Source organism: Gymnoscopelus braueri (assembly GCF_963280865.1).
Source record: "Gymnoscopelus braueri genome assembly, chromosome: 7".
NCBI lineage: Eukaryota > Metazoa > Chordata > Actinopteri > Myctophiformes > Myctophidae > Gymnoscopelus > Gymnoscopelus braueri.
In genome coordinates, this window is record NC_137608.1 from 20,964,856 (window position 1) to 20,988,388 (window position 23,533).

General features: G+C 42.0%; 1 protein-coding gene across 1 annotated transcript in view; it reads right to left on the bottom strand.

The window, feature by feature from the left end:
- Window positions 1–379: 379 nt before the first annotated feature.
- Window positions 380–23,533, bottom strand: part of LOC308088424 (A disintegrin and metalloproteinase with thrombospondin motifs 12-like) — a 39,005-nt gene continuing 15,851 nt past the window's right edge. The window contains exons 11-24 of the mRNA XM_080432875.1: window positions 22,527–22,672; window positions 20,848–21,017; window positions 18,417–18,550; window positions 17,740–17,860; window positions 13,697–13,941; window positions 12,137–12,278; window positions 11,782–11,908; window positions 10,333–10,543; window positions 7,559–8,719; window positions 5,486–5,638; window positions 3,722–3,898; window positions 2,706–2,852; window positions 1,895–2,048; window positions 380–1,404 (exon numbers count right to left, since the gene is read on the bottom strand). Coding sequence (XP_080289001.1) covers window positions 1,289–1,404; window positions 1,895–2,048; window positions 2,706–2,852; window positions 3,722–3,898; window positions 5,486–5,638; window positions 7,559–8,719; window positions 10,333–10,543; window positions 11,782–11,908; window positions 12,137–12,278; window positions 13,697–13,941; window positions 17,740–17,860; window positions 18,417–18,550; window positions 20,848–21,017; window positions 22,527–22,672 — 3,204 coding nt within the window. The 3' untranslated portion in view covers window positions 380–1,288. The remainder of the gene's footprint in view (window positions 1,405–1,894; window positions 2,049–2,705; window positions 2,853–3,721; window positions 3,899–5,485; window positions 5,639–7,558; window positions 8,720–10,332; window positions 10,544–11,781; window positions 11,909–12,136; window positions 12,279–13,696; window positions 13,942–17,739; window positions 17,861–18,416; window positions 18,551–20,847; window positions 21,018–22,526; window positions 22,673–23,533) is intronic.

Sequence of the window (23,533 nt, forward strand, 5' to 3'; positions counted from 1 at the left end):
AGCTAAATCCAAAGAGCTACTGGGGCCAGTTGCACCACCTCACACTAAGTTCAAACTTAGCCTAGTTATAGCTTTAGCCGGGAAAGTATCTGTGTCATTTTTAGATTTCTTTGGCTATTAAAAAATAGCAGATATACAAGCTCATAGCGCGGCACAGAGTGCCGCGCTATGAGCTTGTAGATATCTGCTATTTTATGTTTTTTAATGTGAAAATTTGTGCAAATCTTTAAATATATATATACATTTTTAAAATATATATTCAAAGATTTGCACTCATTTTCACGATAAAAAAAAAAATAGCAGATCTACAAGCTCGTAGCATGGCACTCGGTGCCGCGCTATGAGCTTCTATATCTGCTATTTTTTAATAGCCAAAGAAATCTAAAAATGACACAGATGATACTTTCCCGGATTGAATGTGTTTAAGCTATAACTAGGCTAAGTTTGAACTTAGTGTGAGGTGGTGCAACTGGCCCCAGTAGTTTAGAAAGGGGCCATAGCAGTTATATAGTGCGACCCATCTGACCCCTCAACACGGCAGCCATTCATTCGGCTGAGAGAATGTTTATTTGAATGATCAAATCACTCCATTGAGTTACGGCTTGATTCAAAGGAACCCAACATGGTATATTTTAAGTTCCTATTTAGCTGTATCACAATGGGGGAAAAAAAGTTTTATAGAATAAATACCATGACATTTCTTCTTACATTAAATCATTTTATGTCAATGATATATTATCATAAAGATATTATTGTTTTGCCGATTATTTGGGGGCCCACTTGTAAAGTAACTAAGTATATTTACTCAAGTACTGTACTTAAGTACAATTTTGAGGTATTTGTACTTTACTTCAGTATTTCCAATTACCAATACTTTTACTTTTACTCCACTACATCTCAGAGGCAAAGATTGTACTTTTACTCCACAACAATTATTTGAAAACTTTCGTTACTAGTTACTTTGTAGATTTAGATTATTATTACGAAACATACATTAACCACTTCAGCCCTATGTCCATTTCGGCCATTTGAAAATAGCCGATCTACAAGCTGCGACACATTGTGGGCTTGAAGATCTGCTATTTTCCAAAGATTTTTTATACACTTTTGTACTTTTACTCAAGTACATTTTGAATTCTGGACTTTTACTTGTAACAGAGTATTTCTATATTGCAGTATTGATACTTTTCCTTTGAGTAAAAAAATTGAGTACTTTTTCCACCACTGCTTGGGGGGGTGTGGGGGGGGATGTAGCAGTTAGTGTATGATGGGGGTGCGTGATTTCCGTCTACGCCGCACAGGTGACACAGCACTGTCTCTGGACCGACCTGAGGGAGCAACGACCCAAGAGTCTCAACTTGTCACAGAAGCGGGACGTCATGCTGTTCTTCCTGCACGCTGGACCTGTTCGACACAGAAGACCAAAGAAGAGGCTGTAATGTACATCAGATGTGCTTTGCAATGCACACAGTGAGGACTGACTGTTGGCATGCAATCGTCTGCTGAAAGTTGTAGTGTGAAAGCATGCGGCAGAGAGGGACAGGCAGTAGGGCTGGGCAATTAACCCGGAAATATGTCGAAAGCCGATATTTAGAACCAATAAATCACCACTTATTCTGGCTCATGTAGGCTAATCGAATAATCCATTTGATGTAATAAAAGAATATATCAACAAATCAACATGAAAATTCGAATAGATTTTTTTTAATCGACTAAATTGATTCATCCGATTAACCACTTAACTTGAGCAATGGTGGGGAGCAAAAAAAAAGGGAAAATAGCCAATCTACAAGCTCACAACATAGTTCTGCTATTTTATATAACCACAATCGAAGCAAAAGTACTGGTTTGGAGTCATCTCGCCGCGCCCTAGCAGGCAGTGTTGCTGGCATACCTGTGTTGGTCTTACATTCCTGCATATTGCACTTCCTGAGTGTTTGTGGTTGGTCCATCTTCTCGCAGAGGATGTTTGGCATTAGAGCCGAGTCCTCCTCACTCACACAGTTCACTTCACGATGCTGCACACCCCCGCCACAGCTTACAGAGCACTGTAAACACACACACACACACACACACACACATGCACTACTATTTAGTATTTAGTCCGCTTTCATCAATGGTTGGACAGTTACAAAGTACATTTACTTTACTTTTGAGTATCAGCACTTTACTTGAGTGTTTGTATTTTTTTTGGATACTTATGACTTTCACTCCACTTCACTACACCAAAGACAAATATTGTACATTGGACTCCACTACATTTCTAGGAAGGGGGGAAAAAGGAAGCGTATGCCTAATTTAAAATCTAGTGAAAATAGAAGATCTACAAGCTCACAACACATCGTGATGCGATGCGGCAGGTTGTGAGCTTGTAGATCTGCTTTCATGACTATTGTAACCATTAGCGTGCCTACAGTACATATTGTTCACACAAAACATTTCACGTTTTAACCCGTTAAAACCGGGAAAGCATCTGTGTCATTTTAGGTTTTTGCGTTGGCTATTCAAAAATAGCAGATATACAAGCTCGTGCCTCGCTGCGAGCTTGTACATCTGCTATTTTCGAAGATTTTTGAAAACTCTTGAAAGCGCGAGAACCACTGATTTAGAAGGCGTTTGCAGAATCGGCCTCAATGGGTCTTAATGGGTTAAAAACATCCAGTGTCCCCGCATCATGTGTGCCCCCCCCCCCCCCGCCACCTCACCTCCTCCCAGTCCTGGGGGTCCCAGTGAGAGCAGGGCTTTAGCCTGCAGGACTCGACGCTGTTTGGCCTCAGTGGGGCGCTACAGCGCTGGGGCTCCGGGCAGAACACCAGGCGCTCTCTGAGTCCTTCGCCACAGCTGCCTGAGCACTGAAGAAGAAGTCGACAGGGTTCATCATGTGATTCCGTTAACTCACTAGAGCAGTGGTTCTCAACGTGGATTCCAGGGACTCCTTGGGTTCCTTTAAGGGGGTCTACATTGACCCTTGCAAGTCTGTAACTCTGACAGCATACAAATGGAACCAAATGGACCCTAACGGGTCCATTTGGTTCCATTTGTATGCTGTCAGAGTCAAGGGGAGACCTTGAAATGTAAAAGTTTGAGAACCATTGCACTGGAGAGCAACAATGTGGAACACGTAACTGAGTATATCATGAAATGAGAGGAACAATGTATGTGTGAAGACGCGCCTTTTCAGCTTCTTCAAATCAAAACATTTGTCCTATATCTCTGTAGGTAAGTAGAGTTGTAGGAAAGACACATTGTGGCACCAATAGTGCAGAATCTCTGCAGTAGGGCTGGGCGACATGACTTCAAATCAACATCACGATTATTTGTACATGTTTGTACACGAACATTTTGCCTTGATTATGGTTAGTGAAGGATTTATTTTTAAAATGGTGACAATAGCAGATCAAGCTCACAACGTGCCACATTGCAATGCGTTGTGAGCTTGTAGATATGCTATATTCACTATTTTTGTACACCACCATTGTACAAAGAAGTATAATACATGGGTTAAGTGGTTAATCAGACTAATCAATTCAATTTAGTCGATTATAAAAAAAAAATACTAGAATGTTTTCGTGTCGATTCGAGAAAACGAAAAAAAAAAGCCTCTCTATTATTCGATTAACCTACAGTAGATGAGCAATATTAAGGCGCTTATTAGTTCTAAATGGGGTAATTGCCCAGCCCATACTCAGCAGACATTGAAGTGAGTTAAAGTGCACCCCACCTGTCCCCAGGGCGACGTGTTCCAGGGCATACAGGTCTTGGAGGCACAGGACATGGTGCTGGACGGTCTGGAGGACAGGGCCTGGCAGTGGAAGGGTCTGAGGGGACGGTTACTCTGGGAGTCGACACACTGAACGTCACGCTGCCTCCGGCCCACCACGGCACAATCCTCTGAACACTGCAGAACACAGAATAGGAGATGAAGCCCGAGCCTGGGGATTATGGACAAGCTGGTTTTGCTACCGGTAGGCTGCCAACTCAAATCCCTGGACTGGCTGGAAAGATCCCAATGGGGAAATGAGAATTTTTTCCTCAACCACCATTGCGTGGGTGCCCTTGAGCAGTGGTGGAAAAAGTACTTAAATTCTTTACTTAAGCAAAAGTACCAATACTGCAATGTAGAAGTACTCTGTTACAAGTAAAAGTCCAGAATTAAAAATGTTCTTCAGTAAAAGTACAAAAGTATTGGCATCAAAATGTACTTAAAGTACCAAAAGTAAAAGTACTAAAATGTTTGAAAATAGCAGATCTACAAGCTCACGCTTGTAGATCTAGATCTAGATAATTGTAGTGGAGTAAAAGTACAATATTTGCCTCTGAGATGTACTGTTTGGAGTAGAAGTAAAAGTATTGGAAATTGGAAATACTCAAGTAAAGTACAAATACCTAAAAATTGTACTTAAGTACAGTACTTAAGTAAATGTACTTGGTTACTTTCCACCACTGCCCTTGAGCAAGACACGGCCGCAGTGGAAGACAGCGGTCGTACTGCACAGCTGTCCAAACACGAGCAGTGTGAGGGTGAAGCCCATCCCTGAATCCTTGTTCCAACTGATCATATTGTTCTATTGCGATGTCAAAATCTGACACACTGTGTAATGCTTCTGAAATTGTTCCACGTGTTGAGAGCTCTCTCTCTCAAAAGGTGGTGCATGGAAAATCTCCACGAGGAATGCATCATTTTATTATAGGCTAAGCGGAGATCGAGAGATAGAATTCAGGTTAACCACTTGAACCCTAGCGTCCCCATTCATAATACTGTAGGTGAACATTCCATTTTTAATGTAGACCGGGTATTTCCCATGAAGAGATTTGGGGGCCATGGATATACCGAGTTAAAGGGATAGTTCACCCAAAAAAGACTTGAATTCATGGATATTTTTTAGTTTTTGTGTGTCCCTAGCATCCCTTTTCTGAAGGGAACATTAGCCATAAATAGCAGATCTACAAGCTCACAAAGGCCCGCACTGCGAGGCATTGTGAGCTTGTAGATTGGCGATTTTCAGCAAAATTAACATGAATCCAACAAACACTGATGATAATTTGGTTACCGGCGGCGGCTCCAGTAGGAGACTCAAAGTGTTTCCGCCCGTCATCAAATTATTGGCTTAGGAATGCGCCAAAAACAAAAAGATCTCCATGAATTCAAGGCTTCATGGGGTGGCGTGTAATTGATTGAAAATATGTCATTTTTTGGGTGAACTATCCCTTTAACTGAAAAAACAAAAAAACAAAAACAAATCAAAGGTGAAGTTTAAGGTCCTTACACACCGGGGCGATTTTTTTCATGCGAATAATACGTTTTTTAAAAAAACCTTATAAAGTCAATGCAAGCTTCCACACCAGTTTCGCGGAGCGAAAAAAGCGTCTTTTAATTATTCGGAACGAGTCTGAATTTTGCGTATATTCGCAAATTCGCCGGTGTGTAACCACCTTAATCCTCAAATCCACTTGTCTGTACTGTAGGTGACCTAAGATTACTGACCGTGCTCCAGTTGCTACTGAGCCAGGAGACGCAGGGCCGTAGGTGACAGGTCCGGGCGGGTTCTGGCCTCTGCAGATTGGCACAGTCCTCAACACGATGGGAGCTGCACTGCACTGTCCTCCACACCGCACCTATCCCACACGATGTAGAACACTAGGGGGGCAGCAGGAGGGACAGATGCTTTGATCATTACTTGGATTCTATCAGTGGTGGGAAAAGTACGAAAGAAGAAATACTCTGTTACAACTAAAAGTCCAGACTTCAAAATGTACTTGAGTAAAAGTACAAAAGTATTGGCATCAAAATGTACTTAAAGTACCAAAAGTAAAAGTACTAAAATATTTGAAATTAGCAGATCTACAAGCTCACAACGCGTCGCGATGCGACGCGTTGTGAGCTTGTAGATCGGCTATTTTCAAATAGCCTATGTATAGAATAGGGCTAAAGTGGTTCATGTATGTTTCATAATGTCATCATTTATATCTGAAAAGTAACTGGTAACTAAAGTTTTCAAATAATTGTAGTGGAGTAGAAGTACAATATTTGCCTCTGAGATGTAGTGGAGTAGAAGTAAAAGTACTGGAAATTAGAAATACTCAAGTAAAGTACAAATACATCAAAATATGACTTAAGTACAGTACTTAAGTAAATGTACTTAGTTACTTTCCACCACTGGATTCTATCTGTGTGTCAGTGACACATGAAATGAACTGCTGTACAGAATAGTGTCAGATGAGATCAGATGAGACACAGTAGGAATCGTAAATGATTCTAAAGTAGAAATTCTACAATGTTCGAAAAATGATACTGGTAGAAATTGTTAAATGTGTTCATCCATTATTGTGAGAAAAAAAACATATTTTTCCTTTAACCACTCCCTAGCATCCCTATTCTGAGGGGAACATTCGCCAAAAATGGCAGATCTCACAACGTGTCACAACGCGTCGTGTTCTGAACTTGTAGGTCTGCTATTTTCGGGGCAAAGGAGGGAGAGGGAGAAAAAAAGAGGACCAAGTACAGAGCAAAACTATTTCTGCCGTGGTTATTTGTGGCCCTCAATTTGCCCAAATAATTACATTTGAAAAGTTCAACGCCAACATATCCAGACATAAATAATGAGACATAAATAAAGACATTTTTTCACTACAATACTGTACATACAGGTGTTTTGAGCGGTACAAATGCCATTGAGGCAGGAATCTCAACAAATCACACCAAAACGAAATGATGCGTACGTAGCCTGCGAGCTAGTTCGGGCAGAGAGGTTTAGTTCGGGCAGAGAGGTTTAGTTCAGGCAGAGAGGTTTAGTTCAGGCAGAGGCACTCGAGAGGTTTACACGCATGTGCAGCACTATGTCTATGTGAGCGATGTACTGTATGTGACGTATCAAGCAGCTGACCAAATTGGCTATTTAAGCTCACCTCATTCATTCCTCTTGCTGTCAGTGCCATGTTGTATGCACTTTGTTTGCTCCCATCCACACCCCAGCACCATCAGTAGGCTCTGCTTTCCCTAAAGGTTGCGTTTTCCCCCTGTGGGGGTTTGTTATAGATGTATATATCTCCTTGGTCTTAAATGGTTGTCTTCTAATGTGCTGAGCAGGAATGTAATGTATAGCAGAGCCTGTACGCCAAGATGTATTTACTTTGCACATTTTATAAATAAAATGTTCTGAGGCTGAAGATGTTCTCAATCTAAATCGTGAGATATCTAACTGACCCGGAATCAATAGATAGCCCTCTGAGTAAGCGATTTGTTTTTGTTATAATATATTTTGGGTGAACTTCCCCTGTAAAATCTTAAGACACACCTTTTTAATATTGCTTTTTAGGTTTCTGCATTACTCTAGCTTTCTATATTGAATTTTATAGTTTTAGTTTTTCCTATTTGTATTATTTCTAAATGTCTTTTATTTTTTTGTTGTTATCCTCCAGGTTTTTTTATCTTTATTTTTTAACCTATTCTGTGAAGCACATTGAACTGCACTTGATGTATGAAACGTGCAATATAAATAAACTTTGATTGATTGATTGATTTAAGTCCTCTAAGATGACTCAGCATGATGGACCTCACCTCACTCCAGTTCGCCGCAACCCAGAAGACCCCCATGCTGACTGTCTCTCTGGCCATCAGGTTGCCATAGCCACTGGTGGAGGTGACCGCGGGACTTTCTTGCTCTTGCCTCCGGTTCAAGCTCTTGGGGCGATGGGAGGAGCCTTTGGAGCGGGGGGTGGGATTTTTAGAGCGAGGGACCGAGCCACCTCTGTTGGGAAGCTCAGCGGGCTTCTTAAGTGTAATAATCTTCACAGTGGATTGGGGCGTCACTGTGGCGGTGACTGCTCTTTTCGTGGCGAGGTTTGGAGCTTGTGTTGCTTTGTATGGAGCTTTCGCTGTAACCGACGGCTCCTTGGGCACAGGAGTGCCGCGGAGTCGCCTATGAATCCAGCGGAGGTATGGATGGACGTAAGGGGTGGGGAGGGGAGAGCGGCGAGTGTTCTCGGCCCATGTAGCAGTACTGGTATGTAATGTCGGTTGGGTGGTTGTGGTGGGAACTCCAGTGGTGCGCGGGTGTTTCCGCTTGGATGTGGCGACAGTATGTGTCGTTACTGTGGTGAGGGGTTTAACGGGAGTCCTGAGTGATGTTGCTGTGGTGCTGACATCCAGGTCAATAATGGCCTCCTCCTCTGTTGGCCTGTCCTCCACAACATAGTCATAACCGGGGGTATACATCTGCACGTCTGGTGTGCTCCCGGTCTCTTCCCCCTCCTCTTTTTCCATCTCTTTCTGTCCTGGATTTATCTTGTGGTCATCCCTCTCGCCAGGACTGGTTTTAGTCGGGAGAAAACCTTCGTCCTCGCCTCCCCCGCTGCCGTTTCTCCTCACGATGAGATCGAACTCATAATCATCCGTGTCTATGATTTCGGGGGTTGTGGCGGTGGGGACGAAAGCTGTTGTGGTTTCCCTCCTCGTCGGCCTCTCGGTTATTGTCGTGGTTGTCGTCTCCGGGTGCCGGGTTTGCGTGACGGGATGCCTGGTGGAGTGGACCTTCGGTGGGTAGATGCGTCGGTATTTAGGGGGAGACCCAGGTCGCCTGCGGAGTTTCGAGTTCGGGCAGCTCTGCAGGGCGCATAAAGACCTGGACCGTGGCTTGGTTGAGAGGTCGCAGGTCCTTTTTGGTGCCAGGGTGCAACTGATGGTCCGTGAGCGGACACTGCCTCCACATGTCACTGGACACTACAGGGATGAAAGAACACAGTCCACATGTAACCTCTTAAATATGGGAATGCATTAGAACTGGATCAGCTAAAGTATAGCTATGGTACATTTATACTAGTGTATAAGCTAGCTGCTATACACTAGTATAAATGTACTTATTTTAATTTATTTACTTACTTTTTTATCCTGACTTGTTTAACTTTTTCTTATTTTATTTTATTTTGGATTTTATCTATCTATTTTATGTATCTTTTCCACACTGTTGAGGTACTGCAGTAAGCTATATTGTTTTTGCAAGGATGGCTGGGGAAGAGGAGCACTTTTTTTTGTTAGCTCAACGTCCTGCATACATACAAGCTACAACACGTCGCATCCCGAAATGGGGATGCCAGGTTGAAATGGTTAGAATAAGATTTTTAAGTATTTTAAGTAATAGAATTTGACTCTGTATTGGGAAATTAGTCCACACTAATTGCACCATTGCAGATTGCACCAAAATATGTGGTTCTTGGCTGGTTCGGACTTGTTTTGTTTCATTTGACTATGGATTGTATCTACATCCTGCGTATGTGCAAAGTTTTACAACAAATGCGCGCCTTTTTAAATCACTTGAATGACAACAAGGCAGGTGCGCCGAAAACGAGGCCCTGAGGCTTGTGAGTGAGTGCCAGCGCCAAACAGCAGATGGCCTCGTGATGGACAGAATAGTTTATCTCGTGAAGCAAAACATGTGCTCCGTTCCCCCTGTCTCAGCCAATCATAGGCCATCTCAGCTGAAGTCTTCGCCAGCCATCCTGGGAAGAACACGTACTATAAGCTCAGAGTACAAGAATTTCACAGCCTGCAATGTGGCTACCTGCTGTATTGTATGCGAATGTGACAAATGAATAACCTTGAACTCAGTGTTGATTTCGTTTACAAAAACTATGACGAAAAATGTATTTTTTCACTGACGAAAACTAAATAAAACGAAACAAAAACTAAGCAACGATGACTAAAACTAAGACTAATATATTGACAATTATCAACAAATAAAAACTAGACTAAAATGTTAGTGAGGGACTAGTGGAGAAGAGATCCAGTAGAACTAAGACACGTCATTTTATGTTTGTTTGCTCTCGGGTGTTGCGCTCTAAAAATAGCAGATCTACAAGCTCTACAAGCTCATAGCAGATCTACAAGCTCACAACGCGTCGCGCTGCGACGCGTTGTGAGCTTGTAGATCGGCTATTTTCAGCATGCAACCAGGTGTAAAATCAGCCATTAGGATGCCATCAAGGCACCGCCAAAATACATTTTAGTCGACTAAATCAACTGCAGATTTAGTCGACTATAATCTTATGATATTTAGTCGACTAAACTAGACTAAAACTAAAACATCTCAGATGACTAAAATATGACTAAAACTAAATGGAATTGTATTCAAAAGACTATGACTAAAACTAAATCAAAATTTGCTGTCAAAATCAACACCGCCTTGAACCCTGAAGGATAAATATAGGACAAAAACAATGGACAATGTAAGTGACACTTTGAGGTTCTTCTCTGACATAAGTCAGAAATAAAAACAAGGAGGCAATAAAGAAAATTGAATAATCATAGAGGATGAGAGGAAACAGAGGAACACTTGCCTCCTCCCAGTTTCCAACAGCCCAGTCCTGTCCACAGGGCACATCTCTATTGCAGGGAACCACGGGTTTGGGTTTGAGGAGATGTTTGCAGTCCATGGGGTGCAGCACTCTCTCCTCCCCGGCAACGGTGCGGACACACAGTACCGTCCGCTTACGCACCCCGTCTGACCCACAGGTGGCCGTGCACTGCTGCCAGCCCCCCACCCACCATCTGAGGGGGGGAAGGAATAGAGAGTCGGACGGGAAGATGAAGTGAGGGTGAATGTCGCTGCTAAAGCCAACCATAATGCAAACCAGTGGTGGAAGAAGTACTCAGATATTTTACTTAAGTAAAAGTAGCAATACCACAATATAAAAATACTTGCAAGTAAAAGGCCTGTGTTCAAAATGTTACTTGAGTAAAAGTACAAAAGTATTGGCATCAAAATATACTTAAAAAGGACCAAAAGTAAAAGTACTAATGTTTGAAAATAGCTGATCTACAAGCTCACAATGCGTTGCGATGTGATGCGTTGTGAGCTTGTAGATCGGCTATTTTCAAATAGCATAAAATAGGGCTAAAGCAGTTAATGTATGTTTTATAATATAGTCATTTATTTCAGCAAAGTAACTAGTAAATACGTTTTCAAATAATTGTAGTGGAGTAAAGGTACAATATCTGCCTCTGAGAAATACTCTCAAGTACAGTACTTAAGTACATGTACTTAGTTACTTTCCACCACTGATGCAAACGCAGGCGCACCATTGAGGGGCATTGAGGCTCGTGAGGCCTGTCTGAGTGAGCCTCTAGTCGAGCAAGTGCCCTCACTGTGCAGCCAATGACCTCACGTGTCGACATGCGCGCCGTCCAACTTGCCAAGCCATGCTTGACAGAATAGGTTATCACCCGTTTCAACATTTAGTTTGGGGGCTAGATAGCTAGATACATAATGCAAACAGACTGCCACTTATCACTGGATAAATGTTTATTCTTATTTACTAATGCCAAATAAAAAGGTCAAGCACTTTCGCGTGGTTACGCGTGGTACTGAATACCAAGGACCTCATTGGAAACAAGACCGCAAGGACTTTTATGAATGGACCTTTTAGACAAAGTATTTTAAATGTAACTGTGCTGTTATACATTCACACATTTGCCTAATAAAATATTCAATCAATCAATCAATCAATATAGTAAAATATTTTAATAATAATCATAACATTTTGTATAGTATACTGCTAATAACAATGTGTTTCCCACAAAAACCCAAAGCACACCTGGACTTGTCTCACGCCACACCAGTGGCACACCCATTGAGAACCACAGATATAGACAGACAACACAACAAACTATTATTATTTCATATCTGTGGTATGTATATTTTTTCCTGTGTGTATTGCCATTGCAGTGGCATAGTAGGCGCATTGATCAAATTATCAAATACATCAATAGCGACTGATAGTACAGACCTTGCCGGACATTCCATGTTCTTGCACTTCCTGTGTCTGTCTTCTGGCCGGATGTCTGGATCACATAGAGACTCGTCCACAACCCCTACATCCATCTCAAAGCAGCGTACGGGCTGGTGCTGCTGACCTATAGCAAAGAACAGAACAAAAATAGCATTTAACTATGTCCATGGGCCCCTGGTTGGGGCCAAAATTTCTCTGAAAATAACTATCTACATCTACAAGCTCACAACGCATCGCCCTGTGGGCTTGTAGATCTGCTATTTGCAATGAATGTTACACCGAATGTTCGCCTATCATGACATGCCCAGAATAGGGACGCTAGGGTTCATTTGGTTAATTTTGACCAACCTACCTAACCCACAGGTGGTGCTGCAGCCTGTCCACGCCCCATATTTCCACCTGTAGACAGGATCAATGACCTCGTTTCCTGTCTTTCGTCTCTTCTTGACACTGTACTCAAACGTTATGCCCGGGTTTGTCTCCTGATACAGCAACTGGACAACAACGATAACAACAACATATTTCTTACATCATACTGTGTTAGTCATTTCTGTCTCTCTGTTTTCCCGGTGTTTCGCCCAGGTGGACGTGGTTTTGAGGTTAAGTTTAAGTATAGTTTCTGTGAGGTTAGGGTTAAGGTTAGTTTTATTTAATTCATTTGTTTGCTTATAAGTTAAAAGTCCTCAAATAGAATCATTTTTTCAAATTCAATAGAATTGATTTTGCACTTTGCAAAAAATATTGTTCAAAACATGGGTAATCGGTGGTCTAGGTCTAGGAAAGTGGTTCTCAAAGTAGGGTCCGGAGACCTCCAAGGGTCCTTGGTGGGGCTCTTACAGGTTTGTAACTTTGAGAGTGTACAAATGGATTTTACTGATGACTTTTAAAGCCTTGCAAGGCCTGGCTCCCTTATCTTGGTAGTTCCCAAGACTCGCCTCATCACCAAGGGTGATCGGGCACCCAGGCTCTGGAATGCCCTGCCTGAGGATTTAAGGCTAGCTTACAGTCAGTGTCAACTTTTAAATCGCTCCTGAAAACGTATTTGTATACCGAGGCCTTTTGGATTTTAGTACCCTTGCCTTGCACATTTGGTTGACTCAATTGTGTTACTTTCAATATACTATGTATACGCGTATGTACGTTTATGTATATGTTTTGGTTTTATTTTACCTGTGAATTTTAATTGACTGTTGTTGTTTATACCTGGATGGTTTATATCTTGCCATTGTAAAGCACTTTGTAACGCTGTTTTCAAAAAGCGCTTCATAAATAAAGATTATTATTATTATTATTTGCAGTGGTGGAAAAAGTACTCAAAATGTTTTACTTAAGTAAAAGTATCAATACTGCAATGTAGAAGTACTCTGGTACAAGTCCTGAATTCTACATTTACTTGAGTAAAAGTACAAAAGTATTGGTATCCAAATGTACTTAAAGTACCAAAAGTAAAAGTACTAAAATGTTTGAAAATAGCAGATCTACAAGCTCTCTTGTAAATCGGTTATTTTCAAATAGTCTACGTATAAAATAGGGCTAAAGTGGTTAAGGTAAGTTTTATAATGTAATAATGTATATCTGCAAAATAACTAGTAACTAAAGTTTCCAAATAATTGTAGTGGAGTACAATATTTGCCTCTGAGATGTAATGGAGTAGAAGTAAAAGTATAGAAAATTGGAAATACTCCAGTAAAGTAAAAGTACCTCAAAATTGTACTTAAGCACAGTATTTGAGTAAATGTACATAGTAACTTTACACCACTGTTTATATCTTGCCATTGTAAAGCTTATTATTATTATTCGTACACTCTCCGAGCTATGGGGGCCTTATATTTAAAAGTTTGAGAAGCACTGGTCTAGGACTCTCCAAAACGGGCATCGGACCCAACGATCTGGCGTCGGTCGTACACAGTACCTGGATCATCACAGGTTCCCTGGTGGGACCGGGCGCGGTGAGGTTCTCCATGTTCCCGCTGCGTTCGTAGTAGAACGTGGTCTCGCCGGCCTCGTACTCGCCGTTCCACTGGATGATGTAGTTGCCGTTGAGGAAGTAGTCCTCCGACCTCACGCTCCTGAGAGCCAGGAAGTTGCCTGCCTCTTCCACCTCTCGCACCAGGATGTCCCGCGCCCCTTCGGGTATCACGCCCACGTCCACGTACCCTGAGGGAGAGAGTGAGAGAGAGAGAAACAGAGAGAGAGAAAGAGAGAGAGATAGAGAGAGAGAGAAGGGGGGTCAAAGTAGGGCTGGGCAATTGACCAAAAATGCTATCGAAAGTGACATTAAGAACCTCTAACTGACTTAATCTTGCTCATGTAGGTTAATCGAATCATCGACAAGCACGTTTTTTTTCTTTTTTTTCTTTTTCTTCTTATATATCAATGAATCAACACTAAAAACTTTTTTTTTTTTACAATAATTTTTTTACACACTTGTAGATCTGATATTTTCACTATTTATTTCACAATTAAAATCCATTAAATCGATTTGTTTGGTCAACTGTTGCACACATAAAATGTACAGTAGCGACCTGTGCAGACAGAGAACCAGGAGGGCAGTGTAAAGTAGATCAAATGATATTTAATTCATCGTAAACGAGGCACAAGTTTGAAACAATGGTGATATTGATTTGAAGTCACACGGCCCAGCCCTTACGGTAGGTCAGAACATGGCGATGCAGGACCGAACCATGACTGCTGCCTCACTCACAACAGCTAGCAGACTCCCAGACTGATTCTCTCTGATCTTTAATAGAGGGTGGGCCAGGTCTGCGGGGTGGGGGAGCGGGGGCTTAGTGTGTGTGTGTGTGTGTGTGTGTGTGTGTGTGTGTGTGTGTGTGTGTGTGTGTGTCTGTCTGTGTGTGTGTGTGTGTGTGTATGTGCGTCTCTGTGTGTGTGTGTGTGTGTGTGTGTGTGTGTGTGTGTGTGTGTGTGTGTGTGTGTGTGTGTGTGTGTGTGTGTGTGTGTGTGTGTGTGCTTTTGTGTGTACTCGGCGTGGGGGGCGCTGCCCTGTCTCTGCGTTTTATAGTATGTGTGTATGGGTGGGGGAGGTAGAAAGCAGTCATGACTTGGTCTCTGGTGTTTAATGATGTTTGTGGGAAGGTGTGTGTGTGTGTGTGTGTGTGTGTGTGTGTGTGTGTGTGTGTCTCTGTGTTTGTGTGCAGGAGGGGGGCGCCTTTTGCCCTAGGTCTAAAGTCTTTTGAAGTCTTAACACATCTGGGCTGGTTATCTGGAAAGGATGCTGTGAGGGGGGCACGCACGCACGCACGCACGCACACACACACACACACACACACACACACACACACACACACACACACACACACACACACACACACACACACACACACACACACACACACACACACACACACACACACACACACACACACACACACACACACCAGCGACGAGATACAGTATGTATGTCCAAAACTATTACCTTTCAGAAAATGTAAAAAAGAACCTTTTCATTGGTTCAATATTCATAAAACCCACAGACACACTTTCACTTTAAAAAAAAGAAGAAAAAGGTTAATTAGCAAAAATAGGGGGGGGGGGGTTGAAATATGGAGATACAAGGTTTCTGCCTGACAGCAACGACATATACATCATTATGCATATACGCCCACATAAACAAACACACTAGACGCACACCTCATACACACATAAACAATAAACAAGCAAACAGTGGAAGAATAAAATGCTTTGTGCGAGAGTTAATGTGTGTGTGTTTTTACAGTGTGTGTGTTTTTACAGTGTGTTGATCCTGAGACCTTGTTTTTCCAAGTACGAGACACGGCAATCACACATCACCCAGTGCAGCTGAGCCAACCTCCACGTTAACCCATTAAGACCGGGAACTGTGCATCTGTGCGTCATTTTAAGATTTCTTTAGGCTATTCAAAAATAGCAGAGCTACAAGCTCGTAGCGAGTGCCGCGCTACGAGCTTGTAGCTCTGCTATTTTTGAAAAAATTTGTGCAAATCTTTGAATACATATATTCTATACAAGCTCGTAGCGCGGCACTCTGTGCAGCCGCACCATGAGCAAGTATAAAATAATGGTTACGGCTAAAAAAAATCTAAAATGACACATATATGCGTTCCCGGATTGAATGGGTTAAGCATATCGGTCGCTGTCGGGCAGAAACCCTGTATCTCCACATTTAAATGTTTTATGTTTTTTCATAAATGAATACGGTTGTCATACTAGTGTTACACAAAAGTAGAAAAATAACTACAGTACAAGCTTCTTCTTTCTTTTTTTGTTAAAGTGTACCAGTGGATTTTATAAATATTGAACCAATGAAAATAGCTTGTGACTAAAATAACTACATTAGATCCACTGGAACAGTGGGTCTAATGTAATGTAAACTGTTACTAAAGTAACAGTTTTGGACATACAAGGTTTCCACCCGACATTGACGGTATCTTCCCCGCACTGGCACTGGCGCACACACACACACACACACACGCACGCGCACAAACACGCAGCCAAGCATAAGACGACAACCAGCTGCAAAGGCGTGCAGAGACAGAGCTTGCCATGACAACAAGAAAACAACACAAATGGTGTAATGCTGATGTTTCAGGCTCTGTCTGAATTCACTTTTAAAAGGAACGAACGCCTCCCCGCCCCCCCCCCCCCTCCCCATTCACAGCCTCCAGGGAGGTCCGAGCTATTTGTCAGAAATGTCTTACTATGGAGCTGTTTGCTCCAGAAGGTCTTCTAGTTCAGTCAAACTTTTTAATTTCACAGAACCCCAATACGCATTAGACCACGGACCTCCATAACTACTGTATGAGAGTGTACAAACCATCTGTATACTGAGTTACAGACCTGTAATGGTCCATTTGGTTCCCAACTATAAATCATTTAGCGGGGGACCCCCCAGGAATCCACTCAAGGACCCCTGGGGGTCCCCAGACCCCAATTTTGAGAACCACTGGTCTAGTTGGCTGGTTTTACATATTGGTGATCCCATGCTGCATTCTGTTCTTCGTGGCTTTCAGCAGATCGTAATTTATGGTCATTTATGAACCGAGCGGAAGTCGAATGGATTCCCCTCATGGTGGAGTTAACAACAGAGCGAAAATTCAAAGCCGACCCGAACTGACCCGAGCAATTTGAAGACCGAGCCTGACCCAAGCCAGAGAAGCAAAAAGAAAAGACTGTTATTGACAGAAATGGCTGTGCAATTTACCTAGGCTGTGGCTCAAATCACATAGCACCACGGGGTGAGAGAGAGAATGAGAGAGCAAGAGAGAGAGGAAAAGAGAATTAAAGAAAGAGAGAGCAAGGAGAGAGAGAGAGAGAGAGAGAGAGAAAGAGAGAGACAGACAGACAGACAGACAGTGAATTGCAATTAATCTCATTAATCTCATGTCACAATGTCACACATTGGTTATTCTAGCAGGTGAGTCTATTTGTTATGTAGCGGCTCCATAACTGACTGCGGGCAGAGCGCGCACACACACACACACACACACACACACACACACACACACACACACACACACACACACACACACACACACACACACACACACACACACACACTTCGTTCTCTGCAGCAGTTAATAAACCTTGCTATTATCCCTCTTTCCTTCACCGTTTCAGTAGCGCAACCACACTTTTGTTTGTTGTTATATTTCCATTTACATACACATTCACACTGGAGTCTGAAATAAAAACCACAACAGCATTACAACCCATAGACATGTACTGTATGCAGCTTTATATGTTTGGGTTGTTGTGAGCTGCTTCTCATGCTGATGGGCATACTGATTTGGATTGTCAGACCTCGTTTATCTACTGCTTTTTTTTTTGTACAGCGTGACCTGACTGAAACTGAGAACTAGGGTGCATTTTCACGATTTTCTGAGCTAAATGAACACTTTAAATTGATTACATGGTTAAATGGATAATGGCTAATTATTAGTTTTTTGCCCAGCTCACCGAAACCTTCTCCTCCGTCGAATGTCTTGTAGACCATCTCGCAGCTCGTGCCATCTCCTAAACACACTCCACAGCGATCCTCCACTGCGTTTGAGTCTATCCCATAGTCACAGCCTACCTCCTGGAGTCGACACACATGGGCACACACACACACACACACACACAGAAAAACATAAACAAAATATACACACAAAATATAATAAGACACAATATGAGGGGAGCTTTCTCTTGCCCTATCAATGTCATTCAAACATGCTGATTTCACTAACGCCTGATTTATACTTTGTCATATGATGGTTTGTCATATGACAGATAGTTTTTTGTTATAGTGAAAATAGCAGATCTACAAGCTCACAACGCTTCACACAGCGACGCGTTGAGAGTTTGGCTTTTTTCACTATATTTGAAATAGAGCTTAAGTGGCTAATTCATAAGTAGTTTCGGTCCCAAGAGTCCCTTCCTAGAAATGTAGTGCAGTCAAAAGTACACAATTTTTATTCAAAATGTAGCTGAGTGAAAGTCATTAGCTTGCAAAAAATAAGGAAAAAAAACCTGAAACACCACATATTTAATTTAAGTACAGTACTCAAGTAAATGTACTTAGTTACTGTCCATCACTGCAGTGCAATCCTCCCCAGCCAGCCACCCCCAGTTGCAGCCTTACCCAGCCACACTACCTTGCACACTCCATTGACACAGATGTTCCTGGAGTTGTTGTTCATGAAGCATGGCGTTCCGTCCGTCACAGCGTCCAGCATCTTCTCCGAAAAGTGCTCATTCACCGGTCTGCAGTTCAGCTCGCAGGGGGTCACTGGGGAGAAGGGGGGGGGGGGGCAGTGGGGGGGGGCGGACCCAACATGACCAAATGGATTAAAGCAAAATAAAATCTCACGACTGAAAAAGTGTGTCCTAATGTGAGATTTGGGAGACAGTGTGAAAGGAGCGCCCCACACTAGTGTTGTTTCCTAAATTAAAACATCATGATGTTTTAGTAATATTGTTCCTGCTGTTCTACATACTGCCAACCAGGTGAATAAATCACAGATTGAGGCTTTAACATTTTTCTTTCATGAAATATCCAATACCATTAGGATTTTATGGAAGATGCTTCTGCAGAATCTGCACATATTGCTAGCTTGACCACTTCAAATGCTATAATCTTATAATAATATCCGAAAGTAGCCTATCTACTAGCTCTCAATGCGTCTGTGATGCATCGTCAGCTTGTAGATACTTTGGCTGCACGTCATGCTTCCATAGAAGACATGCCAACTTCTATGGAATCCAAATGACTGAAATCAGTCGTGACGACTGAGAACTTTAATCCATGATTAATGTCAACTTAGAAAGTAATCGGTGCGTCTGCCGACACATTTTAATCACATTGATGGTGGCGACCGTATTTTGGGCAACGCAGGCGAGACCCACAGTCTGTGAGCTTGTAGATCAGCTCTTTTTGAATAGTTGTGGCGTTGTGGTTTTTTATTTCAAAGACAAATATTGTACTTTTGACTCCACTATATTTCTAAGGAAGTAAAATGTACATCAGCCTTTTCAAATATAGTGGAAATAGCCGATCTACAAGCTCAAAATACGTAGCAATGTGACACGTTGTGAGCTTAGATCTGCTATTTTCACAATTATTTACATTTTCAATACAGCAATGCAAATATCTTTAAATTAAAATGTACTTTGCAAGTATTTTTAAAGGCAAGTACTTCAGTACTTTAACTCAAGTATAAATTTGACAGAGCAAAGTTCACTTTTAGTGGAGTATTATTTGACCAGGAGTATCTATACTTTGACTCAAGTACTGGGTTCAGTACTTGAGTCCACCACTGTGTATATGGTGCCCTCTGCTGGCACATATTGTATAATCACACATAGAGGTACATGGCAGGAAGGGAAGTGATTGCTGAGTGTGAGTGCATCTGAATACAGTAAAGATATAATATATCTTTACTGTATAAAAGATATTCTACATCATTTACGTCATTTTCTGTGTGAAGGAGAATGCATATAAAGACACTAGGCTTGATGTGTGTCTGCCATGGATAAGCTACAATGTCCTGAAGAAGGACTGAAAAAGCACCTTTTTTTCTATGCTCAGTTGACAGACCTTTACAGCTAAGTATACATACAGTAAATGCTCTTGTCTGTCTATTGTCTTTAAACTAACACACACGATTTTAAACGCCACAATTATTATTACACACACACACACACACACACACACACACACACACACACACACACACACACACACTTGGTGTCATATCATGTGGAATACATAAACTACCATTTGGTCGTTTATGTGTGCTATGGAGTGTGAGATTATTATTTCACGTTGATGTGAATCCTGAAGCTTATTCTTCATAAGTTACATGCATAGTTTGATTGTATTATATAGTGATTGTCATAATTATTCAAGATATGTATTACACCCGCTAATCTACTGCTCTATACTGTTTAAATACAAACAATCTAAAATGTCTCCTCTCATTTTCCCTGACAGCATTGCAAAACAGAGTTAGGACAGAATGATAGGCAATCTGATTACAAGCTTAGCTTATGCATACAATATCTTAAGAATTACAATTACTGGTTTGATTTTGGAAATGCCTTTATAATATCGTCGGGGGGGGGGGGAATGCCCTTTCCTTTCATAAAGGATGGCCCAGTCAGTGTACCCTTTGGTAAATGACATAAGAAAGGAAGCTATGAAGCACCTATCGTTAGCATGTAGAGAATTCGACCGGCTCTTATCATGGCTGCCACTTAGATCATTCCGGGTGATTTCACCCAGCTGGGAACATTCCTTACCACTTACAGCAAACCCTATATAATTTGTTGACGGGGGTCCCCCAGGGATCTGTATTTGGCCGCCTCCTTTTTTTCCCCCTCAATCAAATCTCTTCGCCCAAAAAACAGCCGATCTACAAGCTCACAACGAATGTTCACCTAGTTTCAGCGGATCGCATAATATGACCTGCCCAGAACAAGGATGGTAGGGTTCAAGTGGCTAAGCAAAAAAAGGCTATTCAGATGCACCTAATCTTTGTGTAGTATCACTGTGTAGTGTGTGTATAAGTTGCTTTGAAATCTTACAGGTGTTGGCCACAGGAATCCACTGGTAGAGCTCATTCTGGTAGGGCACCGTGTCAAATTCACTGCACAGCATCTCTCTGAAGGTGGGCTTGTCCTTTAGGCATGGCTTGGTGTTACAGGTTCGATACCGCTTCCTCTCCCCGGTGCAGTACTTGCCCCCAAACTCTGGTCTGAGAGAAGAAGACAGGGTACATTTTGAATTAAATGGATGATCATAGCTTTTTATTTTTCTACTTTTTATTCCTAAACATTTTGAGTAGCCAATTATTTTTTACCCCTTTTTCTCCCCATTTTAGTCATCATGCCAATTGATTCCTCCCCACACACATTTCTGTATTTGTCACTGCTGTCGTATCCTACTGACTCACCTGCCAGTGAGGAGCCCCCACCAGGAGGACGTAGAGCTTTCGTCCTACTCCTCCCGCCCAACACTCCCCGCTGACAGGTGCCGCCCCAGCCCGTAGGAGTACGTGCAATGACCAATATCACCCTCCCCGCGGCTTCCCTCCCCCGAACACGGGCCAATTGTGTTGCGAAGCCTGCGGAGCTAGTTCAGGCCATAGAGTAAAGAATAATAGAGAAATCCCCGCTCATCCACTTGTATGGAGTTGCTCACCCAACGCATACTCCCTTTTCATCCGGGTTGGGAAATGTGACGGGCGGGGCCTATTTGGGGCCTATGTGACGCGTTTTGTGCAACCCTGTGCGCTCGTTCATGTGTCTGGCCCCAGCCATAATAGGCTGCAGTACCTATGAACGGCCAGCATATCCAATGCGCTTCATTGCTCCCTCTCACTCAAGGTATAGTGCCAGCCAACTCCTGATAAGGTGATCAGTCACACGCCCACTCCATCTGATTGGGGCTGCTTCTCTGTGCTTAGCTCTAAGAAGTTTTTTGCGCTCCCACCACCACCCCAGCATCCACCTGGGGGGCTCTGTTTCTATACGATTCCCTTAGGGGGTCTATTTCCCTCCCTGTAAGATCTATTTTGCAGATCATTTATTATAATTCCATGCCTACAGGGAATGAATGAAATGAGACAGAGCCTTGATGCCAAATGCTTATAGATATGTATCCTCAATATATTTTATATTTATGCTCAATAAATATATCTACATATATATATCTACAGAGTTGTCTGATTGAAGTATAGTTTGATAGAGAAGAGAAGAATGGATGCCAGATCATTTCATTATATAATAACTGTTCTGTCTTGAACGATTTGAGGGCAAAGGAATATTATGTAATTGATAGGTCCTGGCCTATTTAACCCATTAAAAACGGGAAAGCATCTGCTTAGTGCGTCACTTTGTGCTGCGCTATGAGCTTGTAGATCTGCTATTTTTGAGAAATTGTGAAACTTTGTGCAAATCTTTGAATATATATATATTATATATATATTTTAAATCAAACATTTTTGACTCAAATCTTTGCTTCTGGGGGGTCCCTTTGAGATGGAGGTCCGTGGCCAAATACATATCATTTTGGGGGTCCTTCACATGAAAAGGTTTTGAGCATCACTGATATAGAAACATACGTTTTTCAGAAAACTGTTGGGATTTTTGTAGACATTTGTAGAATCGGCCTCAGGTCTTAATGGGTTAAAGAAGAAAAGAGTATGAGAATGGAAGACACTGGTAGTTTGGTTTGCGAGGATAGATCCAGAGTCAGTCCTTACTTGGGGCTGTTACATTCTCTCTCCGCAGACTGCACACCAGCTCCACAGGTCCTGGAACAGTGGGACCAGGTACTCCACTGGCCCCAGCCTCCGTTCACGGTCTCGGGCAGTTTACCAACAATCACACACTCTCCTGAGATGCACCACTGGGCAGGAAAAAACACACGTTACATTACCGGACCTTTCACAATGCAGCCTACAGTATATCCAGTTCACCCATGAGCAGTGATGGAAGAAGTACTCACATGTTTTTACTTTAAAAGTATCAATACTGTAATATAGATGTAACTGTGTTACGAGTAGAAGTCCCGTATTCAAAATGTACTCGAGTAAAAGCGCAAAATTATTGGCATCAAAATATACTTAAAGTACCAAAAGTAAAACCACTCTTTGTGCAGAATATCCAATTTCACAAGTTCAAAATGTATACAAATTTCGTCCATTTGGAAAATAGCCGATCTACAAGCTCACATTGCGTCGCAGCACGGCGCAATGTGAGCTTGTACAGTAGATCGGCTATTTTCAAATGGCCGAAATATATATAGGGCTGAAGTAGTTAGTAACCAAAGTTTTCATATAATTTTTGTGGAGGAAAAGTACAATATTTTCCTCAGATATGTAGTGGGGTAGAAGTAAGAATATTGAAAATTGTAAAAGCTGAAGAAAGTAAAACAAATACCTCAAACTTTTACTTAATTACAGTACTTGAGTACATGTATTTAGTTACATTACACCACTGCCCATGAGAGCCACTTCAAAACACTTTAAAATACTCAACTCAACGTAAGTTGAAAATGCTTTATTTGAATGTAAATGTCTGTCTTAGGTGTTGTATCAGTTTGTGTTTCTCTTATTCTCTTATTATAACAGTTTTTAGAAATGATTTGTAAAGTGGTTTGCAAATGAAGTTGAAGTCTTGGTTAGACTTCCCTGCATAAATAAAGGCTTGATGAAATTGTTTATGACATACTATTCCACAATAAAGTCCCAACGCAATATCCAGGCTG